The sequence below is a fragment of the Populus euphratica genome, unplaced genomic scaffold, assembly GCF_000495115.2.
Source record: "Populus euphratica unplaced genomic scaffold, PopEup_1.0 scaffold197.1, whole genome shotgun sequence".
In the NCBI taxonomy this organism is placed as follows: domain Eukaryota; kingdom Viridiplantae; phylum Streptophyta; class Magnoliopsida; order Malpighiales; family Salicaceae; genus Populus; species Populus euphratica.
The window spans coordinates 474,561-497,139 of NW_011500022.1; the positions used below are offsets into that span (position 1 = coordinate 474,561).

The following is a 22,579-nucleotide window of genomic DNA, read 5'->3' on the forward strand; positions in this document are numbered from 1 at the left end:
TCTCCTTATATATTTTCTTTCCCTACTTGTCTTGTTTGCCACCAAATCATCACCTCATCGCCATCTCTTGCTCTCTTTGTATATATATTCTCTTTGAAGAACGGGAAAGGAGCTAGGGTCTTCAAGTTTTGTGTATATTAACTCGAGCTCTGAACATGTATAGCTAGGATTTTCTTTTTCTTACGGCTTTTGCTTGTTGTCTTAGTTAGGAGATCATCATCAGATGTCTAGCCGAGGCCATTGGAGGCTGGCTGAAGATGAGAAGCTTCGCGAGTTGGTGGAACAGTATGGTCCGCATAATTGGAACTCCATAGCCGAAAAGCTTCAGGGAAGATCAGGTGAGAATTAAACCAAAATGATTTTATATTAATCTATTCATGATTTTCCAATTAATATGGTTTATTTTTGCTAGGTTTAGGGATAATTGAGCTGGTCATGTTTGGTTTTTTATTTAAAAATTTATGCGAGAAAAACATGAAATATATATACTTCGTAGAAAAAGAAATATTAAATATGATTTTGACTAATAACTAACTAAAAAATTGTAAATTAAATCAGGGAAGAGTTGTAGGTTGAGATGGTTTAATCAGTTGGATCCAAGAATCAACAGAAGCCCTTTTACAGAAGAGGAAGAAGAAAGGCTTCTTGCTTGTCATCGGATTCACGGCAATAAATGGGCTGTTATTGCAAAGCAATTTCCTGGTCGTACTGATAATGCAGTAAAGAACCATTGGCATGTAATCATGGCAAGAAGATTTAGAGAAAGATCGAAGATTCATGCAAAAAGAGCATCTCAATCGTTATTAGTCAACGAGCAGAAACCTTCCTTCTCAAATCAAGATGTGAGGATCATGAATCGTGAGCCGAGGAACAATGCTCCATCATTTGTCCACAAATACTTTGAAAGTTATTGTGATCATTATCATCATCCCTTCACCCCAATTTGCAAAGATTTACACAACCAAAATCCTAGCCATTGTGAAGGTAATTAACTACAGAAGATCACCATCAAACATATAAAAATTACACTCTTAGGTTGAGAAATCTTTTTGATGGGCACTAGCTTGAGTTTCATGGAAAAATTATTGGTGGATTTTTGTAACATGTAGTTGGTATAGGTTGCAATGAGTTAGTACCTCAAAACAAAAAACTATAAACAGAAGGAACAGAAACGTATTTATAAAATAAATATATATCTATGATATTTTTAAAGTGAATTTCTATCAGAATAACGGGGAAACATGTCATGATCTCTGCTCTCGATCTCTATCTCTTCTATTAGTATATATTGTCGTGCGTATATCCTTCTTAATTTGGTGATTATCTATTTTATATCAGTTTCTTAACGCATTTTTTTGTACAAATTAATATTGCAGGTAAAAATCAACCTCTCGAGTTTTATGATTTTCTCCAAGTAAAGACCGAGTCTAGCAAGAGTGAAGTGATAGACAATGCAAGAAGAGATGATGTCGAGGTGGATCAGGAAGCCAAGGAATTGCCTAAGAGCAGGGATGTTTTTCCATTCATTGATTTTTTATCTGCTGGAAACCAAGTTAGTGGATTATAGGGTCTTGATGATGATATATACAAATGTATGCAACCTTCAGTTTAGAATCATTCCTAGATGCTGCGCAAATGCATTGACATGTATAATTAGGCAGATATGTGTTGAAGAAGACGTATTATACGGTACGAGGCATATATACTGCAAATAACAGCGCTGTCTGTGTAGAAATTGTAGAGGTTTTAGCACTGCATTAATCAATTATAACAGTTTGGTACAATTCATACGTCATGCTGCTCTCCATCTCCCTCCCTCCCTCTCTCTCTATTTATATATATTAGATGTACAGTCAGTCGATTTGTACATATGCACAAAAACAAGAATACTCCATGAAATATTAGTTTTCTTAACAGTATTCGTGATTTATCTATTTCTGATTACAGTAATATTAATAATGGAAGGGCTCCATTCATTTTTGGGGAATAAGGACATCTAGCTGCATAATAGAAATGTATTTAATTAAAGAGATAGAAATAGAAATATAAATATAAAATATATTTATTTTTATGACAGTTGTAGAGTAAATTTTTATATTTTTAAAAGAGAAAATGTAGATTGTTTTCTTTGTTTTTGTCCAAAACGTTAACCAAACACCGTCGAATTACTGTTTACATGAACAAGTCGGACAGTTTCATGATGAAAACCATCCTTTGCATCTTCTTTATTTTTCCATAGCTTTTTGTGTTTCCCTTTTAGTAGAAGATCATCGGAGAAGATTTTACAAGACTTTTTGCATATGCAAATTGGATAGTTTCTCCATAGCTTTTTCTTTTTTCTTTTTAGCAGAAGATTTTTATAAAACTCATGTTCTATATAAAAATATGACGATGATATTTCTCCATAATAATGCATTGGGATTGAAAACTTCTTTGCTGTGGTTTCGATCCTTGGACACTCCAATTGATCCTGGCTGCTACCTATATATATTGATTTTATAAGTCCTAGATCGACCTATATTTTACTGGGAAAGAAGAGGCAATGCATGTTCTAGGACATTGATGATCTTGAGGATTGAGCTAGCTAGTGGCTATGATGATGTAATCAAGCACTCCCAGAAAACAACTTCAATTAACACCTTCAACGATTCAATGGTGTGATTGAATTAAAAATTGTGCATGGCTTTGACAGGACTTGTAACCACCAAAAACTTTTTGTCTTTTCTACACTTGTTCATGATTCAACAACGATCCAGAAAAAAAAAATCTTTTTCTTTCATTTGATCAGTTAAATACATGATGATATTGCCTCTGTTCACATTATTAATCTCTCCACTTATGTCAATCAATCTGAACGTGTTGGTTTCTTGACAGTGTTTCTGGCTTGGAAGCAACCAACCTTTGAATTATATAGGAGTTTAATCATACCACTTAAGACTTCAACTAATGATGATGTTCAGAAGTCCATTAATAAGTAGCGAGGATGAGAGATTCGTGGTTTCAATTTAGAGAGGAATTTAATAATTACTTGTTTCATTATTAGATTTAATTATTTTTAATTTATCTCCCTGTATAGAATTATTATAATTTTCCAATTTGTTGTTTCATTAGGTATTTAATTTCATCTAATTGATTGAAATACTTAAACCAGATTAATTTAAGTTTCTCATGCGAGGACATTTTCATTGATTTGTACAATAACATATAATAAAATGATAGGTTGAATATAAATCAGACTTGTAAAACAAATTAGAGACAAAATCCTTGAACTTTAGAAGAATAGTATTAAGCTACGAGGCTCACCTACCTCATTAAAGGCAATCCATTAATTCAAACCCTAAACTCACCTAAACATGTTTGACATGAAGACAGAGAAAAGAGTGCGTACATACATAGAATACAGGGGTTGTTGTTGGCATTTCAACATGTATAGAATAGGACCACATCATTAACTAACTAACTAACTAACTAGAATGTATTCTAATTAAGTTGTAATAAACTCGATTTCATTTCTTCTCATCAACACGTATCCCATTTATAGACATAGATTCAGCAAGTTTCCTCTTCGATCATCTCTTCATCTATGGATGCTAAAGACTTGCTCATATCACAAACATGAATCACGAATTAAAGGTACATAGCAGTAATTAATTTTGTAGTTTTTGTTGAACTTTGTGGCTGTTTAGTCGTGATTTTTCTTGAAATAAATTTCGTGATTTCTAGCGTCTTTCGAATCACACATTGTAGGTATGCTTTGTCTCAAATCCTAGTCATATTCTAGAAGAGAGTCTAGTGGAGTTTGGAACTAGTTTGAAGACCCAAGCTATATTGTGGCTCGGATTAATTTTTGTTTTTTTTAATGTGACAAGAAACAGCTAGGCTACGTAAGAATTATCTACATTGTAATTAAATTCAATTCAACAGATTAATTATTTAAAAAAAATAAAATTAATAAGAAAAAACTTTACTTGACACTTTATTTATTTTAAATTTAAAATTAAATTGTATGGAAGTTATTTGATGTGATTTGATTAATTTGGTTAATTTAAAAGTAATTCAGATAATTATATATTAAAAAATTTAGGAATAAAATTGAAAAAAAATACAAAAAAAAGAAAGAAAAAGAGTAAAATTAAAAAGAAAAAAAAAGAGTTCCGTTGTTAATTTCAACAACAAAGCTACGCAATGAACTAAAAGGTAACTACTGAAAGAGATGTTGTTTGAAGCTGATTTAGTTAATTCTTACGGTATCGTAATGGCTAGGGAAGTCCTTTAATTTGTTGCGGTTGATTAGTTTCTCAAAAATAAATAAAAATAAAAATAAAAATAATAAAAGGAATATGATATATGTTTTCTTTTTCTCTGTTTTTTTTTTCATATTTTGAGTGGGAAAAAAAAAACTATCTAAATATTTGTGTTTTACTGAAAAACTTTAAAAATTATAGTTCCTCCTTGCTCATAAACACATTGCATCAACAAAGGTGCTATAACCATATTTCATAGTTTCAGTTTTGATCATCGTATTCAAGGCACAATTAATCTGGATGGATTTTCACCAATATATATGTTGGAATCAGGAGCTTGATTTGTTTGCAATAACTGTATGCATGCAGCCCATCAATAATATTCCATACAAATTGCCATATGATCAAGAGCTAGCTAGCAAGCTAGCATGGAGATATCTGCAAATCAAGGACTTGCATGAATCCTCGAGTCTCATACCAACCTGGACGATAATCAGTCACCTTCCTGCAAGTTATACGTCTTCTACTAAAAACAACAGGGCAACCAAACCTCTCACCTCGCAAGGCCATATGTGCCTCCTTCCTTCCGCAATCAACAATCCCCTGCACAGCAGCAAACAAAGAGCTAGTTTGGTAGTGCTATATCTATATATCTTCTCCCAAACATATTGATCAGCGGTCAAACATCACTCTTAGGTTAAATTAACGAGACTTCTTGTGGGTCTGGCTGGCTGGTGATCCACGACGATATATGGAGGGTGGATTCTTGCATATTCAAGAGAAGGGTGGAATCTGAAATGTCATAAGTTCGCATAATTCCCACCTATCAATAAATGAGTGATTCTTGTGGGTTCACATATTAATTTTAATATATGCTTCCATTGTCATAAGAAACAAATCATAAATAATATTTAAACCCAAAACCGTATGATACATGCCCCATGTTATATATGCGATCCTAAATTGTGAGGCCATACAATTCAGTCACTTATTAATTGTTTTTTTCATTTTTTATATATTTGTGACCAATATTTATTTTCATGAATCTTGTATTACAAATCTCTATCAAGCTCTACAATTTTTTTTAATAAAAATTAACTTCACTCGATATTCTTTTTCAAATTTACAACAATTCAACAATTTTTAATTTCTTTTTGTTTTTCCCATTGTTTATTATGCTCCTTTATATTTCTCTTTAATTTACTCTAATATATTTTCTCATTGTCACCTCTCACTAATCTTTCACTTATTGTTTCTATCTTTATTCCTCACTCAAGAGCACTTTCTCTTCATCTACCTCTCTCACTCTAATTCGATATCTTTCTAACTTCTATTTATTATATTTCCCTCTATATATTACCACTTAATTCATTGTTCTCTCTACTTTCATTTAAACATATCACCTTCCATTTTACTCACTATCACATTCTATTTTTCATTAATTAAGTTTCTCATAAAAAAATGCATTAGCTAAAAAATTAATTTAAATTTTCTACTTTATTATTTAAATTAAAGATGATAATTGATGTTAATGTCTGTAAAGAAGAAGAAAAAAAAGGTGTTGTTAACGATTAATATTAGTAGCAATTATTTGAAAATGATGATTATTAATAGTATTCTTAGTTAAGTTAATTATTTTAAAAAATCATGATGTTGATTATTACTATTATTAAATATTAAATTTTTTTATCCCATGAATATTAATCATTTCAAGCTAATCCAAATTTCATTATTTTAGTGTTTTTTCTTTTGTCATTTTCTCCGAGAGTTTAGTATATTTTTTTTATTTATTGTTAGCGTACAATTTTATGGTTGATGGTGGCATTTCAACTCAATATTGTTTTTTTTTTTAAAAAAAAATCAACACCGAATATGGAGCATATCACTAAAATTAATTAAAAATTAAACACATGACAAACGCAATTTCTTTTTGATGGTGATATATATTTCATAACCATAGCTAAAAGACAAACTCCAGTCTTAAATTTTTTGCAGAATCTCTAGCTTCTTTCCCGTTGATTGAAAAACTCCCTCTCTTCATGTTTCCATCTCTTCATCAATGGAGATAACACCTCAAATCCTACAAAATGCATTCTTTCTCTACATCATATTGGAGTGCAGTGGCATACCTGCAGGACTGATCTTGTTAATTTCTGTTCTCTCTATATTTGATGCCAGGATTTATATGATCTCACCTCACATGCTTCATTTTTGGACTGCCCATTATCATTTTCGCTGCCTTGCTGCTTTTGTTCATTATCATCGGCACAGACATCCCTTTCATGGTAGATGCCATTAAAGAACTGCAGAAGTTCTTTATTTTCTCTTTTATCTTCAGTGCCGACAGAATTTTCCATGATCACAAGTCTTGGAATTCCAAGATTAATTGCTGAGAAATTCTCAGATGATGTTCATGTGATTCAGGTACGTACGTCCGCATCTTAAATTTTTTTCATTATTTATTAAGTGAGTTTTTAATTATGAAATAATATTTTCTTTATACTTGGATCAAATTTGGTATGTACAAGTCATGATGATCAAAAGGTTGTTTCGAAACAGAATAATAAATAAATAAATAAATTAGGATTTCTTATTATGTTTTATATCAAACTGAGTAAGAGTTGGACTCGTTAAATCTGGTCAATTCAATACATTAACTTGCAATCTAATCAAAACCCAAGCAAGAATACGCGTTATTAAATATTTTCTTTTATATATATATATATGTATGTATGTATGTATTACAATAGCATCCCACATTTTGCCAAGCTTCTAAAAAAATCAATAGCACTACCATACACGACAGGTAGCGCGTCCAAACACAATGTGGTGGAACCCATACAAAGCTGCAAATAGCCAGAAAATAATCTCCACGTGTCAAACAGACAAAACTCACAACACATGGGAACCTCAACCAGACAAACTAAGATAGACAGAAGTAACAACCCCAAGCGCGTAAACGCCAATCGCCGCCCCCACCACCTCCTTACCACCCTTCACTACCGCTCCAACACCCACAATCCCAGCAACCCCAAGTGGCAGCCGACCCAAAACAGCCTTACCAGCATTCCCCACAGCAGCCTCTGTGAACAAAACCAACGCCCACTCTCTAAATTTGGCATGCCCAAGAATAAGCTCCCCTTTCTCCTCCTGGGCTGCTCCGGGCTTCTTGTTTGTGACCATCCTGAGTGCCCAGTCAATCTGGACCTGGGTTGGTGGAGATGGTACCCACTTGAGGATTAGTGGGGCGGCGGAGGCGGTCGTGGTGAGGGTGGTGTGGAGGTATGTGGTGGCGGTAGGGAGCTGGTAAGGGAGGATGCCTTGGAAAGCATGTTGAGTTAGGGATAGACAGTGAGTGAAGGTTGAGTCACAAGCTAAGTTGAACTCTTGTGAGTTGGATAGCGTTGTTTTGACTCGTTTTGAGGCTGATATTCCCATCTTCGATTAATCTTTTCTTCTTCTTCTTCTTCAGCTTCCACAAAAAAAAAAAATCAATCTTACTGTGGATTCTTTGTTTTGTTGGGGCATCAGGGGATACCAATAGGTTATTTTTCCAACGACATGTCGTGGAAGCATTACACGATAGCGTCAAAGATACAATCTGGTCCTTCAATGTTTTCATCAATTTCATTTTCAAAAGATATATATCAAATTAAATTTTATTTATATTAATTAAAAAATCTTAAAATTTTGCAAGATTATGCTATTTCTCAATTTTAATTATACAATGAGCGAGGATTATTCTTTATAATCTTAATCACTTGATATTATATAATATATTGTGAAATATATATAGACTTATGATGTGAAGTTATAATGTAAGATGCTACATCGTGTTGATAAATATGTTCAAATCAATATATTACTTATGTATAAATTGATATGAACTAATTATTATTGTTAATCAAAACTTTGAAATGTCAAAATGAAGCGATTAAATAGTTGTACACACAATGGAGACAATGGAAAACAATTAATATACAGGGACTAACATGAAATTTAATTAAATTATGGTACTGATTTGTATTTAACAAAGGCCTTATGACTACTCCTCCCCTCCTCTTTCGCATCTTCTCCACACTGCAGCAGCACTACCATGAAATCCGCATTAATGGGTTCTCTCAAATTCCAAATCCCACAACTAGGCTTCCTCAAAACCCTACAAAAACCCCACCTTCCTCGTTCCTCAGTCATCACCTGCAGTCTAAGAGGGAAGCCAAGACCACCTTTGTGGAGGGCAAAGAGGTTATCCACTGAAGCCATTCAAGCAATCCAGTCTCTCAAGTTAGCTAGATCGTCCACACCAAGATTAGAAGAAGTCTTTAACAGTAAGCTCTCAAGATTGCTCAAGACTGACTTATTGGATACCCTTGCTGTCTTGCAAAACCAAAATGAGTCGGACTTGGCCCTCAAGGTAAATAAAAGAAAAGAAAAGTAAAGAAAAATGCTTTTACTTCTGTTATTATTTTGTTATTGTACCTAGATAAATGCTAAATATAATTGCTTTTGCCACGATTATCCTATCTGAACTATTCAATGTATAGGACACATTAGGAACTTTTCGACCGAATACAGTTTCATTGGTTATGCACTAGATTCTAGTAATTTATCTGGTTAGTATAGTTAATGAATTACAATTTGCAATTGGTTGCTGTCTTGAGATAAAAGAGACGAATAAAAGGAGATGTCCCTTTGTTTGTCACGTTTTGAAATAACATAAATTCACTTTAATGTCACAGAGGCATCTATTTTATGTCTCCATTAGGGCTCCAACCAAACATGTTTCAATCCTTTCTATATCTGTACAGGGACTCTAACCAAATATGATTGGTTTTGTATAATAGATAATAATTTCTCGTTGAATAAATGGAAGTGACAGATGCATGTGCGTCACTTTTTTCATGAATTGTCTAGTCTAGGTAGGTAGATGAAGAAATGTTGACTTGTAAATGTATGGGTGGGTGCAGTTGAGATTGGATAGTTGTGACAGATGCATGTGTGTTTAGCACTTTCGTTGTTTGCAATGGACTGTATTTTTTTATGGATATCTGAAATGAAATCAGGGTTTTAGGTGTTTGAGTTTGTGAGGAAGGAGGTGTGGTACAAGCCAGATATATTATTGTATCATGCAATGATTCAGATGTTGGGGAGGAACAAAATGGTTGAAATGGCTGAGGAATTTTTTGGCAAATTGGAAAAAGAAGAAGGGTTGAAACCGGATACAAGAGCATTCACTGAGATGATTGGTGCTTATCTGCAAGTGGATATGATTGATAAGGCGATGGAAACATATGAAAGAATGAAGGCATCAGGATGTGACCCGGATAAGTTAACTTTTAGAATTTTGATTAGGAACCTTGAGGATGCTGGAAAAGAAGAGCTTGCAGATCGTATAAAGAAAGAATGTGGTGATTATATGGATTATCCTCAGAAATTCCTTGAAGAAGTTGAGAGAAAAAAAAATGTAAGTACCTAGCCTTTTCCTTTATCCAGATAGTTTTGTTATTCATTTGTTCTGTCTTGTTATTCATGTGGAAATCAGTAAATGGCGTTAGATTATGTTGCTTGGAACCAACTATTGGTAGTTAAAACTAGAATACATTAGAACCTTTTAAGTTTGAATAATTTGTAGACTAGTCATGGATTATGGTCCAAAAGAGCATGGAATGTTTTGTGGCCTTGTTTCAATCTTGTGTTAAGTTTAGGATTTGTTGTTTTTTTAATACTGAATAGTGGATCAGCTTCAAAATCACTTTCATATTGATCAGGAATTTCATTTTGAGATAAAAAAAAAATTTAACTTCACTATCATCCCCGTCATCTCTGGTCAGTTTATGATGCTTTGTGTTCTTCAAAATTTTCACATCTTGAATGAAGGATAAGGACATAGTAGAGGCTTTCTTGCAGATAACAAATGTTTTGTTTAAGGATGACATTGTCCCAGCTATTTTGATATAGAAATACTTCTTAATGGAACAATCTAATAATAGAAGCAAAGTAGGAAAAGACAAGGAATAAAATGGGGCGTGCCTCCACTATCTTACAACCTAGTCTGAATCCTCATTCATGGTGGCTTTTGCAGTAGTTGTGCAAAGTAGCAGATAAGAGCCTGAATCCTGATTGTTGCAGGCTTTTGCACTTCATTGTTATTTCACTTTTTTTCCAACTGCAACTTTATGTTGACTGTGAACTGCATAAGTACGGGAAAACGAGTAGACTGGTATAGCCGGGGTAATGTTTATACATAATTGTAAGAACTTGTGTTCGTTCTTGACTTGTATATTTCACATTTGCTTTCCTCAGGTAAAGAGGCTGGTGGTCGATTTTTTTTAAAGATTTCCAGTGCTTAGAATGGAAAGGTCGTCGTGGCTGGTTTGCAGTACTGTGTACTTAAATGTCAGAAGGCTAGGAACTTTGCTGTCAGTTCCTGCGAGGCAGATTTGATTTGTACATTGTTAAAGCTGCAGAGCAGACGACCTCGTGCAAGTTGTTAGAAGAACAAAGCATTAGAATAGTTGAGGAATATGGGCTAGCAAAACGTTAGCTAATGAACGAACCCTATTGGATATGGAGACACTAGATATTTGCAAAAGTTGCAGTAAACTTGCATTTTCCAGGCTTTTCAGGACCACATGACCACATCTTTATTGAGATGTCTGATACCTGTATTTCTATAAAGAGTCGTGTCTGAGTTCCATCAACCTCATTCGGTATTTCTGAAAAGTCTTATACAAAGAAAGAATTGAAAAAAATGTGTAACTTTGAGGACCAGGAAGAAATTAAGGGAAGTGGTACAAAATGCTGTTCTGTCAACTCCCAAAGGTGAACTTCAAAGATACATAGAAGCACTTTCTTTTAGTTAGAATGGTAAATGTACAAGGAAATGCTTGAAAAAAATAAAAATTACAAGCCACAACACAAATGACAACATTGGTTGATCTCCTCCGCTAGAACGGAGACAACACATACATTTGTAGATTACAGATCGCTACAGGGGACCCTCAAAAAATGGAAAACAAAATTTATTGGACAAGGAAACCGAAACGGGGCTGTCAACAAACGAAGAATCCCTCTTTTCTCTCTGTGGCGTCGTCGAACATACTGTGCCACATGAATGCTCTCTAGCTTGCTAAGTGGCTGGGGGAGTTGTTGAACATACTGTGCCACATGAACGCTCTAGAGAGTACCATCTCAAGCTCTTGGTGCGTCCAATTCTGAGTTGGTAGGTGTTGAAGAAACATCACCAACTCTTGGAAATCAAGCTTCTGAAGCTCTTCTGACCACTGGTAAAAAGGTAACCAAAAACTGTTAAGCCTGTGATGCAAAATATTTCAATGAAAGCCACCATTATATACTCTCGATAAAATGTGCAAAGATTCATCTGACTCGTCAAGAATGAGAAGGACATGCCAATGATATAGAAAAGTTAGAAATTGCAAACTATTGATTTGGAATTAGCATTGGATGGCATTTTACATCATTTATGAAGTCAGTGGTTTTGCAAAATACATGAGTGGTAATTCAGTACCATACATGTTACATGCTCTGAATGCAATTCAGAAACCAACCATAACCCAAGTTAAGAAAATTGAAAGCTGCTAGTGAAACCCAAATTCCTTGTGCATGTTACAGCATTCCTGTTATACTTTTCTCATCAACTAAACAACTAGCATCATATAGAAGAGCCATTTATCATTTTCACAAGCACCACGAAAAGAATGATCATTATAGAAGTAATGCTTTGAAACATGAAACCAAGCAGAAGTATTCTCACCGTCAAAAGAAAACTGGCAAATATGTATACGAGGAAATCTGGCAATGCATCTCCTTCAGCAAGATATGTGTCCCATAGGCGGGTCACAAGATGAAAAGGAATCTAATGAAACAAAGTAAGACATAAGCTTCAGAATTAAATAACATGAGAACGAGGACTTGCCACTGCAGCAGCTTCAAACTTAAGAGTTTGGGCCACTACGAACTAGTTAGCTGAATATTAAAAAACTAAATAAATGGTGGTATATAACAATTGCAAGTACTGACAGTCTTAAGTGAGGAATCATACCTCACGTATTAAAAGACAGTTAAACCAGCGGAAAGCAAATTGAAGAAATTCAAGCCCTTGCTCTTCCATGTGTCTCGAAACAGGTTCTGTCACAATTTAAAAAAAAAAACAGATTCCTCAATAGAGCATGCAAAGTTGAGCATATTAAGCATAAAATAAATTAGAAATAACTGGGGCTATACATGAGGTTATCGTGACAGATCATGCATAGTTGACCCTACAAATAAATTTATAGAAAAGCTAGGTTAGCATGCACAAGTTGAAGTCCCAAGGTTACATTTGGAAAACAAAAAATTGTATGCACTGAAAGTAGATTAGATATTGATACATCAGCTTGGTGAATGGTGTTGAATTTTTTGAGGAACAGAGAAGGACAAACAGTTTAAAAGATAGGGAAACTACAGTAGGCATAGACATGAAAGCTACTATAGCAACAAAAATGATTCCTTTCTAGCAGACAACCATGAATTTAGCAACATATGCACTCGGGTCTTCAACCAAGAAAAACATAGGCTGGTAGAACAACATAGAAAAAATGTTTACCATCAATCCTATTAACCAATTCCTTGAGCTTAAACACAAGTCTTTGTATTCCTGGTTGAGCAAATGTGTAATGGTCTTGCATGCCATCAAGTAACTTAGATAGGCACCAATAACAATCAGCCTCTACGTTGGAGATTTTATCTGGAGATAGATCAGAAATTGACCACTTATGTATGTCCCCCTCCAAGTGTTCGGACAGGAAAACAACCAGAAAGGGTGTGGCAAGGTCATTTATTCCCTGAACATATCCACTTGCGGGATGCCGAATGGCCCTGGAAAGAAATCAAGAACCATAACACCTGAAGGAAAATCAGATTACACCAAATAATAAGGAGATAACTGACCGAGCATATTTACAACTACACACCTCAGATTCAGATGTGGGACTCTCAAGAGAGTATTTCAGTTTAAATTATATTGTACTGAGCAAAAGTAGAGTCATGTATTTAGCACACATCAGGGCTTATTTTCAGAAATTAACAATTCATGCAAGAATCCTTTTCAGTGTCAGATGTCAGAGTTATATGACAGGAGATGTTTGTTATAAGCCTATGAATTCTTCTATATTATATGAATTCTTCTATATTATGGCTGATGTTTACAGAACTTTATCATGTTAACTTCGATGTCCTTCCGAGATTCTGCCCCCATGTCTCTCACACATCCCCAGCATCCAGATGCACACAGGTCAAGACATATAATTGCCTTTTAATTGATGACTTCCCAAGATGAAAAATCCACATTGATTATATGATCAGACATTTAGTTTGCCATGTGATCCATGTAGCAAGATTTGTCCAAACAAATCACCAAGTACATAATAAACTAAAGGGAATGTGTCAGAAAAGTCAAAGATTTTTCTTTAATTCTCAATACAATCATCTTCATCAAAGCATTTGAAATCATCTAACTCTTCCATTGCATGTCAACAGAAATCCATTGGTGCTAAAGAAAGATGATAAAAATAGTATCTAACCATGTATAAAGAATGCGCTCCAAGGATTTCTGAACTTGTTCTTGCTGAAAGAAAATGACATCAGGTACTGTTCTTGGACAATCAACAGAAATCTAGCAATGGAAGCAAAGGAAATTGTCAAGAATTGGGCATGCAGGGCTGACAAACGATCAAGGCAGACATAATTATGCAGTGGAAATACCTGCCGAAGCATGTTGACCTCATCATCTGAACGTTCAGTATCTGGAATGTCATAAAATTGAGCAACACAGTCAAGGTACTCAAGGCGCTTTCTTCTTAGAACTCCCTCCCTTCTATCTGAATTAGGCGATGCATATCCCTGCGGTCAGAGCACATTCAAATTTCAAACATGCAATAAATTTTGTTTCATTAAAAACAATCATGACCAGGAGATCAAAAGGCCATGCTAAGTAAGCCCTTGATAACCAAATGAATCATTTTCACACAGGAAGCAACAGACTCTATGGAGAAGGATCACTAGATTCTAGCAGCACAAAAAGCTAGCAATGCTGTTTTTCTAGTACTCTAGTCAAAACCATATTAATCCTAATTGGAATTGGTCTCAGGCTTACCAAGAGAAGCCTCCATATGTTTGGGCGCATATATGGTGGTACTCCACTCCAAGCTAACTCACGCAACTTCTCTGCACAATGCATATGAAAAGAGTGAGGGAAATATTATAGCTTATGAAACTTGAAATGTACAAGAAAATGTCATGCTGATGGGTGCAGGTGCAAACATCTAAACAAGCCTCATAAATCCCAGTTTTATCATATACGAAATACCAGAAATCATGAGACAACATCCAAAATATGCCCACTGAATTAATCTAAAGCTCTAAGAACATAAAATCTAATCTATTTGCTGATGAAACTAGCTACAGAAATCCCTACTTCCATACATCCAGGTCCGCATCATCTTATCAATCTACGGTCATCAAATCTTTCTTCACCAGCTAAACCTCCTCTATGGCTTTCCTCTAGTGCATGCAGCAATCTGGATTAGCACATTTCTCCTCAAGGTTGTTGAAAATGACTGAAGCATTTTAGAGAGCTCTTCTCCAAAAGTGGTGCTATAACCACCTACTCTTCAATGAATGCATTTCTTATTGTATCTCGCCTTGGGGATCACTCAAGTAAGCAAGTACTTTAAATCGTATTTTTCTGTTATATGTTGCTTGATTATCCAGAATTATATCCTAAAAGCATGGTAATACTATCCATTTAGAAAGTTGTTCCATTGAATTGATCAGTAAGTTAGTCCATTTAAATTGATATCACAAGTTTTCAATATAGAAACATTTAACATATGCTATGGACTTGAATTATAAAGGTCTGAATATGAAGCCTAAGGTCAATCAATGTGATTAATCTACAGTAATATACAAGCATATACCAGCATACCTAATGTAACTGTGGATCCTGATAATTCCTTTGTGAATTTCATGACTCTGGCAGAATCTGTAGCTCTAGCACCCATGACAGACTTCTGAACTTCTTTGGACGTTATCTCAACATTGGAGTTTGTAGGTTTTAGCTTGTTTGTGGTCATGTTATTGTTTTGCTGCTTGCTGGTACCCTCGGCTTCTGCCTGCATTAGATTTAAGATTTCTTTGTTCAAGTACTCAATTACTGAACTCTAGCACATAAAAATACTACACCATATACAAAAATTGATGCAACGAATCTATTATCCATATCACCTCCTTTGACATGTCCATTTGATCACTTGTGCCAGCATCATTTTCTGAGAAGCTCCTTCCAAAAGTCGATGATCGTAAGCTGAGATCCTCTGGTGGATCTGCTCTCCTGGTCAGTAAAACTTTACCAGGAATACTACGACCTTTAAGTAACCTTCATTGCAGGATAAAAAAATAAAAATCAAAGTGCCATTATTCAAGTCTAGCACAGTTCATGGTAAAAGGAGTTGAAAAGAAAAACATCTCCAGCCATATGAATGTCAAACTATGTCCCTTAACCATGTACAAGGCAATACTTTTCACCCCGCAAACAGATGCATGCCATCACATGAGCAAGCATCAAGCAATCATTGAGTTGTGTCCAATGACCTATCTCCACCGTTACAGAATTCCTCAAAACTCTTGCTTTCTCTCCCACCATATAAATAATATCAATTTTATCAACTCTACCTTGCAATTTTCAAGATCAAATGTAATTTGCATGAGTTTGAAATCATTTTCCAGATGACTGCAGAATTTCATTTCCTGGTAACTTATAATCTCATTTACTTGAGGAAGATAACGAGATCCAGAGCTCTTTTAAACAAATGGATTCTCAAATCTAAGTATAAATTACAACAATCTAAGGGGAATAAATGGAAAATGCCAATAATTAGGAATTGAAATCACATCAAAATCCATAAAAATTAAAAATTTTACCAAAAAACCTTTGACTTTAAATCCCACCGATCCAAATTCATGATTTCTGACAATAATTCAAGAGATCTGAAGCATTTCTCAAATGGGTTTTCAAATCTAAACTAGAAACAAAATCATTATACACTGCAAAGATGAGAACTTTAACATAATAAGAAACAAGAATCCCTCAAGAAATAGAATTTCAAGACATACCCTTGAACATTTTTGAGGGTTTGATTGATTCTAGAATCCAAACTTGAATTATTGTCGCTGTTCTTCATGGTTTATATTCGTGATGCTGTTATTTTGTTGTTGCAGGTCTGCTACTGTGTAAAGTTGTAATAAAGGAGCATGCTTTTTGATTTGCTTCGCTTCTCTCTGTTTCAAGTTTAGTCCTTTTTTCCCTGTTCTTCAGATTAAAGATGGCTAATGATGCCGCTTTTCACTTACCAGCGCAAAAATTTATATTCCAGCACAAAAATCAATTAGGGAAGATGTGCGAGTGTGTGTAATGTAATATATATATATATATAATGACAGCTTAATCCAACTTCACAAAGTTTATTGCAATTGGTTGTTTGTGAAATTAAAAAGGGTATTTGACCACCAAATTAGGTATTTTTAAAAATGAAAAAAATATATGTTTGATAAAATTTTAAAGTAAAATTTTGTTGTGTAATATATTTATTTATCTCCATTATCTTAATTTCTTTTGTGTTACTTTAATAATTTTAAATTTACTTTATCTTTCAAGGCATTCTCATCTAAAAGTTTTATTCTAACTATTAATTTACTCTGCAATCAAATTTAAGAATATAATCCACATGAAAATAGTATATTTATCAAGAGAAATAAACAACCATTTTATTGATTAAAAATATTTTTTTTTACTGTAAATGGATTGTTGGGTCAACTTTTGCAAATTAAGAATATGTATTTTTCTTTAAAAAAAAATATATCTGAAGCCTGCCATTCATTTATATAAATTATTAGTTAACAATCTCTTCGAAATTAAATTTTAAATAATAAAAACATGATAAAATGAAAAGTAATTTTAGTCACCACCAACCAAATATTTCCAAAACATGACTAGACTTTCCTCTTTCTATTAAGGATAATGATTCAATCACTTGGAAACTTTTGATATGGTTTTATTAAAAAGATAAGAAAATTACTCAATTTATGTTTATGGCCAGGTTAAAATCACATAGATTACACTTGTGTATATATATAGCTTAATATACCGGATTCCATAAGAATTCTGAAATTAAGCATGCTTGAATGAGAGCAGTATTAAGATAAGTTATCTTCTAGGAATCACATGCAAGTATGTGATTGCTGGTCAATCTTGAATTGGCAGATTTGGCTCATGGTTTAGCTCTCCAAAGCGGCTTATCAACCGTGAATGGCGTTCAGAAATATATCAGCGCGACATAAAAAAATGGCACCGGAAGGCCCTGAAGACTAAAGACCCTGTAATTTTTTCTAATCGGTTGGAGGCGCTACCAAACTACCCTGGTCTATGCCATCGAGGATCGCAATGGAAGGCATCGCATGCTTAAGTCCAAACCAGAGCACATGCATTGTCTAGCCCGTTCTGGGCCCCCCTTGCCCCTCCCAACACCGGAGTGGTTGCTGTCCAGAACTTAGCGAACAATCAGGATATTTTTCTTGATTTTGTTCCCAAGTTTTCAGATCAAGAAAGAAATCTGATATTTGTCAACTGAACAGCTTTTGGTTTGCTATAGTAAGGGTGTGCTTTGCTTTGCTGTTGATAAATCTTAAGAAACTACTGTCTTTGAAGTTTCAAAGAATATCAATTGTTGGATCTCTTCACCAATGAGAGAATGAGAGCACTTGATTGTCTCGCCGCATATTCAATTGGATGCAGGCAGAATAATGCGTGGTTAGAATAATATATTTGATTGACAGTTACTGTGCTGAAATGGAACCTCTATGATACGATTTCTACCTTAACATTCTAGTTAAAAAGCAACTTCAACGTTGTTGTCTTCTACAGAGATGGAAATGAATATATCACCTGTGACGCTATGAATGAATTGTTTTGTTTAGAAATGAAATTAAGTACTGTTGTGGAATCTTGAATCTGAAATGTGAAACTAGGGTTAAAAACTAGCAGTAAAAAGTGCAGCTCATGAATCTCTGAGCTGCTCAAATGCAATTGGAAAATGTCTCTATTTTACTTGATCTGTAGCCCAGTAGGTTGAAATAAAAGTGGCATTCAAGATAGAAAATACAGTTTTTAAATCTAGGAATTCATAATGTTTTCGAACAATGTTTATGGCAATGTTGCCAAAGGTGAAAGTCGTTAAAAGACAGTAAATTATAAATCTAAAATATACTGTTCATGCTCTTGTAGAACAACTTCGATTGATCACGAACGAAAAGGTATGCATTTAAATAAGAACTTCTGATCTTCATATTGACTTGATTAATTGATGTTCTGGTCTTTGAAAATGAATACTGTGAAGTTCAATTGAAAGATTCTTGCTCATGTGGTCAAAGTTACTGTTGCATTTGGTCAGTGTTACAAAAAAAAAAACATTCTCCTGGACTGACTGGCCTGGCTTTAGAGTGGAGAATATTACCTTTTCTTGTCTAACTAGCTTAAATTTCTTAAATGTGATGTTGCTTTAGAGTCCAAACTCAGCAGCAACGTGCATGAAGAACATCTTACAAATAGCTGCATTTATCAAAATCACTTGGAAATAAGAAAGGGCAAGGCTATGAAGAAATACATATTCAAGTTCAAATTTGTAAAAGCCTCGTCTGCAATACATGGTTATGTTTCCCACAGAACTGGATGGAAGAAATGGATTTATGTTCCCGTACTATAACTAGTTTGCATCAATGATTAAATGAGTCCATGGCTGCATGTATATACGAAGTTGTTCTATTTGCTGAGTAATTCTTAACATGGAAGTGCTAAACTCTCTTCAAAATGTGGCATCACAGATGAAAAAGCGAAAGCTTAAGAAAGAACAGGAAAGAAAAAAAACTTGAAGCAGAGAAAGCCAAGGATGAGAAACTGTCAGAAAAGCGCAAGAGGGAAGAAAGACGGGAAAGGTGTCGGGTGAGCCGAGATTCTTGAGCAAAGTCTGTTCCGATTCCCGCAGTCTTCCATCTCTTTTTTGTACTGAGAATCGATGCGCAACCAAGAACTCAGAGTAAGCAACTCAGCTCACTGCATCATGGACCGAGATCTCGGAGTAAGCAACTGAGTTCGATGCATCATGGACGAAACGATATACATGCTATCACCATACCTTCTCTCGTGATTGTTCAAGCACCATCAACCTGGATCATTTTTTTCCTGATCTATCGACTACTTCAGCATTGGTTGCAAAAACACCAGAAGCTTTATCTTAGCAAAAGCTGCAACAAGAAGTTTCTCTTATAAATTTAAAGCTTAACCCGAAATTGATTTTTAGTGATTTGTTTTTTTGTGGTCCAAGTCTTTGGTAAATCCTATCTAGTCGATGTCTTGTAAAAAAGTTAATAATTTATTATTTTAATAAAAATAATTAATCTAAATTATTATCATAATTTGTAAATTGACTCGATAGAATATGTCCTTCTCCGAGGATGTTTTACCTGTAAAAAATAAATATCCTTTTCTTTTCACACTGACCTTGACTAAGAAAAGGCAGTCAAAGCGTTTAGTATAATACGCGTAGCCAGCCAACCAGACCGCATGATCCTTGAGCTAAACGGCAAAACCCACCGCCTCTGTTACCTATAAAACCAACCGATCACCATCAAACCAGACCGCATTTCTCGCTCTCTCTTCCCGTTTCTTCTTGTCTACTCTTCGCTCTTCTTCTTCTTGTCTAGGGTTCGCTCTTCTTTGTTTGGTTAGTGTTATTGGTGTTGATTCATTGCAAATTCAAGTAATAAACATGGCTTGAATATTTACACCAGGAACAGACCATCATTACAATCCAGTTCTGGACTCTCATAAGAGATCAAGAACAATTTACATGAATCAACAGCAGCAAGGAGGAGATTATTATCATAGTAATCCACGTTGGTTTCAAGTCAAGAAACCGAGGGTTGATCATTATAATAGCAATAATGGGGTTTTCAATTTCGGTCGAAAGATTCAACCTTTACCACAATTTGAGGCCAAGAAGGTAGAGATTAATAATGGGGTTTCTGGTTTCAATGCAAGGGTTCAAGACCAGAAGCCACGGTTGAATTATAATGGGGTTTCGACACTAATGTCCCAGGTTTTACCAGAGTTTCAAACCAAGAGATCAGAGGCAAGTAATGGGGTTTTTGTTCCAAATTTGCAAGCTCGGAAACCCAAGGCTAATAATTCTGTGTTTGCAAGGCCGTATTCTACAATTTCGAAGCAATTTCAAGGCATGAAGCAAAGGTTTTATGACGGGGTTTCAGTGCCAAATCCTCAAGTGGCTCGTCAGTTTCAAGGCAGGAGTTTGGAGGCTAATGTTGTGGTTTTCAAGCAGAATCTCCCTGCCTTGCAGCAGATTCAAGCCAACAAGCCAGACTTTAATAATGGGGTTCCCATTCCAAACCCTGTTTTGTATAATTCAAAGTCACTAAGAAGCCCTATGTACTCAATGCCAAATCCTGCCGTTGTAAAGCCTATGTTGAATCGTAATGTAACAGATATGTGTTTGCTAAATTCACCGTCACAAAATTCTCTTGTGTCGTCTGGTTTGTTAACAAACCCTTCTTTCCTGCAGTCTAATTCTTTGAATGATGTTAAAAGTATTTCTACGAATTCAGAGTCATTAGCTGCTCCAATGCATTCTGGTTTCTTTACAAAATCTAATTTTTTTAATAATGCAGTTAACAACAATGGGGATTTCACTCCAAATCCTCCAGTTATGCAGCCTAATTGGGTGAATCAGAATGCTATAAATCTGCCTTTGAATTCACAGGATCAAGTAGCCTGTGTTTATTCTGATTTGCAAACCTCTTTGGTTGGTAATGGAGTAATTTCTTTGGCTAAACCTGAAGTCCAAAGTAATAATCCAGATACTGCTAGGAAATTCAATTGCGCACCAAGGTTGCAGGAAACCAGTAATGATGCGGAACAACAAACAAAAGAATTAAAACCGGGAAAAGGAAGAAGCTTTTAGAAAAAAAATTGAGAAGAGAAAGCAAAGAAGGAGAAGAAAAAGGATTGGAAACATGCAAAATCTGTAATTTTTTATTAATCATCAAAACTCCCCTAACATTTAGAAAAGTAGGGTATTTATACTAAAACCCTAACTAGAATAAGCGATTGTAGGGTATTTATACTAAAACCCTAACTAGAATAAGCGATTGGGCTTATGACCCACTAAATAAAATACCCAATAATCATTAAATCAAACCTAACAAATAAAGCCAAATTAATAAAATTCAACTAAAAATTCATATAAATTAAACCCAAAACATAAGTTAAAGCCCAATCTCTCAATTGTTTGGGCTATCCTCCATCGTCTATAATCATTCACGTACATAAATAATATTTCAGGTCCGGTGTCCCCATCAAGTAACCAACTTGTGGCTAATGAATGTTCTGGTTTGATAAATTCACTCTTGAATTCCTTGATGAATAAGGAAGACGATTTTAGTGGTGGTGTTGTGTTTGATGCAAACCAGCTTAAGGTGAGGCATGAATCTGCGATTAGATCCTTATCTGCTGGTATGCCAAGGCAATGCTCAACGTGTGGAACCAGATTCAATTGCCAAGAAGATCATAGGGAGCATATGGATTGGCATGTGATTAGGAACCGGAAAGCCAGGATATCTAAGCAACAGATGCAGAAGCAGAACCAACGGATTTCTCGTACGTGGTTTGCTAGTGTTGATATGTGGCTGGCTGCTAGTGCAGAAGTTGCTGCAGTTTCTGGATTTTCAAAAGCTGATGCTCCTGTAGGGAAGGAAAAAGAAGATGAAGATTGGGTGAGTTCCACTGACGGCAACAAAGTATGTGCTTTGTGTCGAGAACCATTCGAAGAATTCTACAGTCACGAGGCTGATGACTGGATACTCAGAGGAGCTGTCTACCTGAACGCAGCAAGGAAACCAGTAGCAGAAAGCATGGATAGAAGTCGACTAGGTCGGGCTGTGCATGCCAAGTGCAGGCCAGAATCCAAGAAGTAGAACAGGTAGTAGTCAAAATTGAGTATGAAATTTGTAAATTCTGTCCTATCCTTGTGTTAGTGAAACAAGGGCAAGCAGGTTTTATGCATGTTACTACTCCCTTCACGGAGTATCTTGTTTAGATGTATCATTGTAACGACTTTCTCTATATAAAATTTATTAACTTTTCTGCAAATTTTGATCTATGCATTGGTGTTTTATTTCTTCTGAATTTATTTTTTCACATTTCAACAATG

The 22,579-nt window shown here is 34.9% G+C and overlaps 5 protein-coding genes across 7 annotated transcripts; 3 read left to right on the plus strand and 2 right to left on the minus strand.

The window, feature by feature from the left end:
* The first annotated feature begins 29 nt into the window (after window positions 1–29).
* On the plus strand, window positions 30–1,805 carry LOC105141986 (transcription factor WER-like). Its single transcript, XM_011049413.1, has 3 exons — window positions 30–338; window positions 559–984; window positions 1,377–1,805. The coding sequence occupies exons 1-3, from the start codon at window positions 224–226 to the stop codon at window positions 1,565–1,567; spliced, it is 732 nt and encodes a 243-aa protein (XP_011047715.1). The 5' UTR covers window positions 30–223; the 3' UTR covers window positions 1,568–1,805.
* A 5,174-nt stretch (window positions 1,806–6,979) lies between these two features.
* On the minus strand, window positions 6,980–7,771 carry LOC105141987 (uncharacterized). The gene has a single exon (XM_011049414.1). It carries the CDS (start codon window positions 7,680–7,682, stop codon window positions 7,155–7,157), a length of 528 nt encoding a protein of 175 aa, XP_011047716.1. The 5' UTR covers window positions 7,683–7,771; the 3' UTR covers window positions 6,980–7,154.
* A 518-nt stretch (window positions 7,772–8,289) lies between these two features.
* On the plus strand, window positions 8,290–10,870 carry LOC105141988 (pentatricopeptide repeat-containing protein At1g62350-like). Its single transcript, XM_011049416.1, has 3 exons — window positions 8,290–8,658; window positions 9,316–9,708; window positions 10,548–10,870. Exons 1-3 carry the CDS (start codon window positions 8,341–8,343, stop codon window positions 10,575–10,577), a joined length of 741 nt encoding a protein of 246 aa, XP_011047718.1. The 5' UTR covers window positions 8,290–8,340; the 3' UTR covers window positions 10,578–10,870.
* A 153-nt stretch (window positions 10,871–11,023) lies between these two features.
* Window positions 11,024–16,705, minus strand: LOC105141989 (Ypt/Rab-GAP domain of gyp1p superfamily protein). The gene is made up of 10 exons (XM_011049417.1): window positions 16,416–16,705; window positions 15,528–15,678; window positions 15,229–15,415; window positions 14,398–14,468; window positions 14,007–14,144; window positions 13,826–13,917; window positions 12,850–13,121; window positions 12,307–12,392; window positions 12,019–12,120; window positions 11,024–11,527 (listed from the first exon to the last, which is right to left on the minus strand). Exons 1-10 carry the CDS (start codon window positions 16,481–16,483, stop codon window positions 11,366–11,368), a joined length of 1,329 nt encoding a protein of 442 aa, XP_011047719.1. The 5' UTR covers window positions 16,484–16,705; the 3' UTR covers window positions 11,024–11,365.
* A 3,224-nt stretch (window positions 16,706–19,929) lies between these two features.
* On the plus strand, window positions 19,930–22,518 carry LOC105141990 (polyadenylation and cleavage factor homolog 1-like). 3 transcript variants are annotated; one of them, XM_011049419.1, is made up of 3 exons: window positions 19,930–20,957; window positions 21,039–21,272; window positions 21,730–22,518. In XM_011049419.1, the coding sequence occupies exons 1-3, from the start codon at window positions 20,204–20,206 to the stop codon at window positions 22,341–22,343; spliced, it is 1,602 nt and encodes a 533-aa protein (XP_011047721.1). In that variant the 5' UTR covers window positions 19,930–20,203; the 3' UTR covers window positions 22,344–22,518. The 3 variants fall into 3 exon arrangements, with proteins under 3 accessions (XP_011047721.1, XP_011047723.1, XP_011047720.1); XM_011049421.1 differs by having other exon boundaries at window positions 19,930–20,903; XM_011049418.1 differs by having other exon boundaries at window positions 19,930–21,272.
* Window positions 22,519–22,579: the final 61 nt, after the last annotated feature.

Excerpts from the sequence above, each read along its gene's own strand:
- LOC105141986 (XM_011049413.1), top strand. The coding sequence starts at position 224 with ATGTCTAGCCGAGGCCATTGGAGGCTGGCTGAAGATGAGAAGCTTCGC. Across the intron at positions 339-558 it reads AAAGCTTCAGGGAAGATCAG|GGAAGAGTTGTAGGTTGAGA; the intron begins GTGAGAATTAAA and ends AAATTAAATCAG. Across the intron at positions 985-1,376 it reads AAATCCTAGCCATTGTGAAG|GTAAAAATCAACCTCTCGAG; the intron begins GTAATTAACTAC and ends TTAATATTGCAG.
- LOC105141987 (XM_011049414.1), bottom strand. The coding sequence starts at position 7,682 with ATGGGAATATCAGCCTCAAAACGAGTCAAAACAACGCTATCCAACTCA.
- LOC105141988 (XM_011049416.1), top strand. The coding sequence starts at position 8,341 with ATGAAATCCGCATTAATGGGTTCTCTCAAATTCCAAATCCCACAACTA. Across the intron at positions 8,659-9,315 it reads AGTCGGACTTGGCCCTCAAG|GTGTTTGAGTTTGTGAGGAA; the intron begins GTAAATAAAAGA and ends TCAGGGTTTTAG. Across the intron at positions 9,709-10,547 it reads AAGTTGAGAGAAAAAAAAAT|GTAAAGAGGCTGGTGGTCGA; the intron begins GTAAGTACCTAG and ends TGCTTTCCTCAG.
- LOC105141989 (XM_011049417.1), bottom strand. The coding sequence starts at position 16,483 with ATGAAGAACAGCGACAATAATTCAAGTTTGGATTCTAGAATCAATCAA. Across the intron at positions 15,416-15,527 it reads AAATGGACATGTCAAAGGAG|GCAGAAGCCGAGGGTACCAG; the intron begins GTGATATGGATA and ends AATCTAATGCAG. Across the intron at positions 14,145-14,397 it reads ACATATGGAGGCTTCTCTTG|GGATATGCATCGCCTAATTC; the intron begins GTAAGCCTGAGA and ends CTCTGACCGCAG.
- LOC105141990 (XM_011049418.1), top strand. The coding sequence starts at position 20,204 with ATGAATCAACAGCAGCAAGGAGGAGATTATTATCATAGTAATCCACGT. Across the intron at positions 21,273-21,729 it reads ACCAAGGTTGCAGGAAACCA|GTAACCAACTTGTGGCTAAT; the intron begins GTAATGATGCGG and ends TGTCCCCATCAA.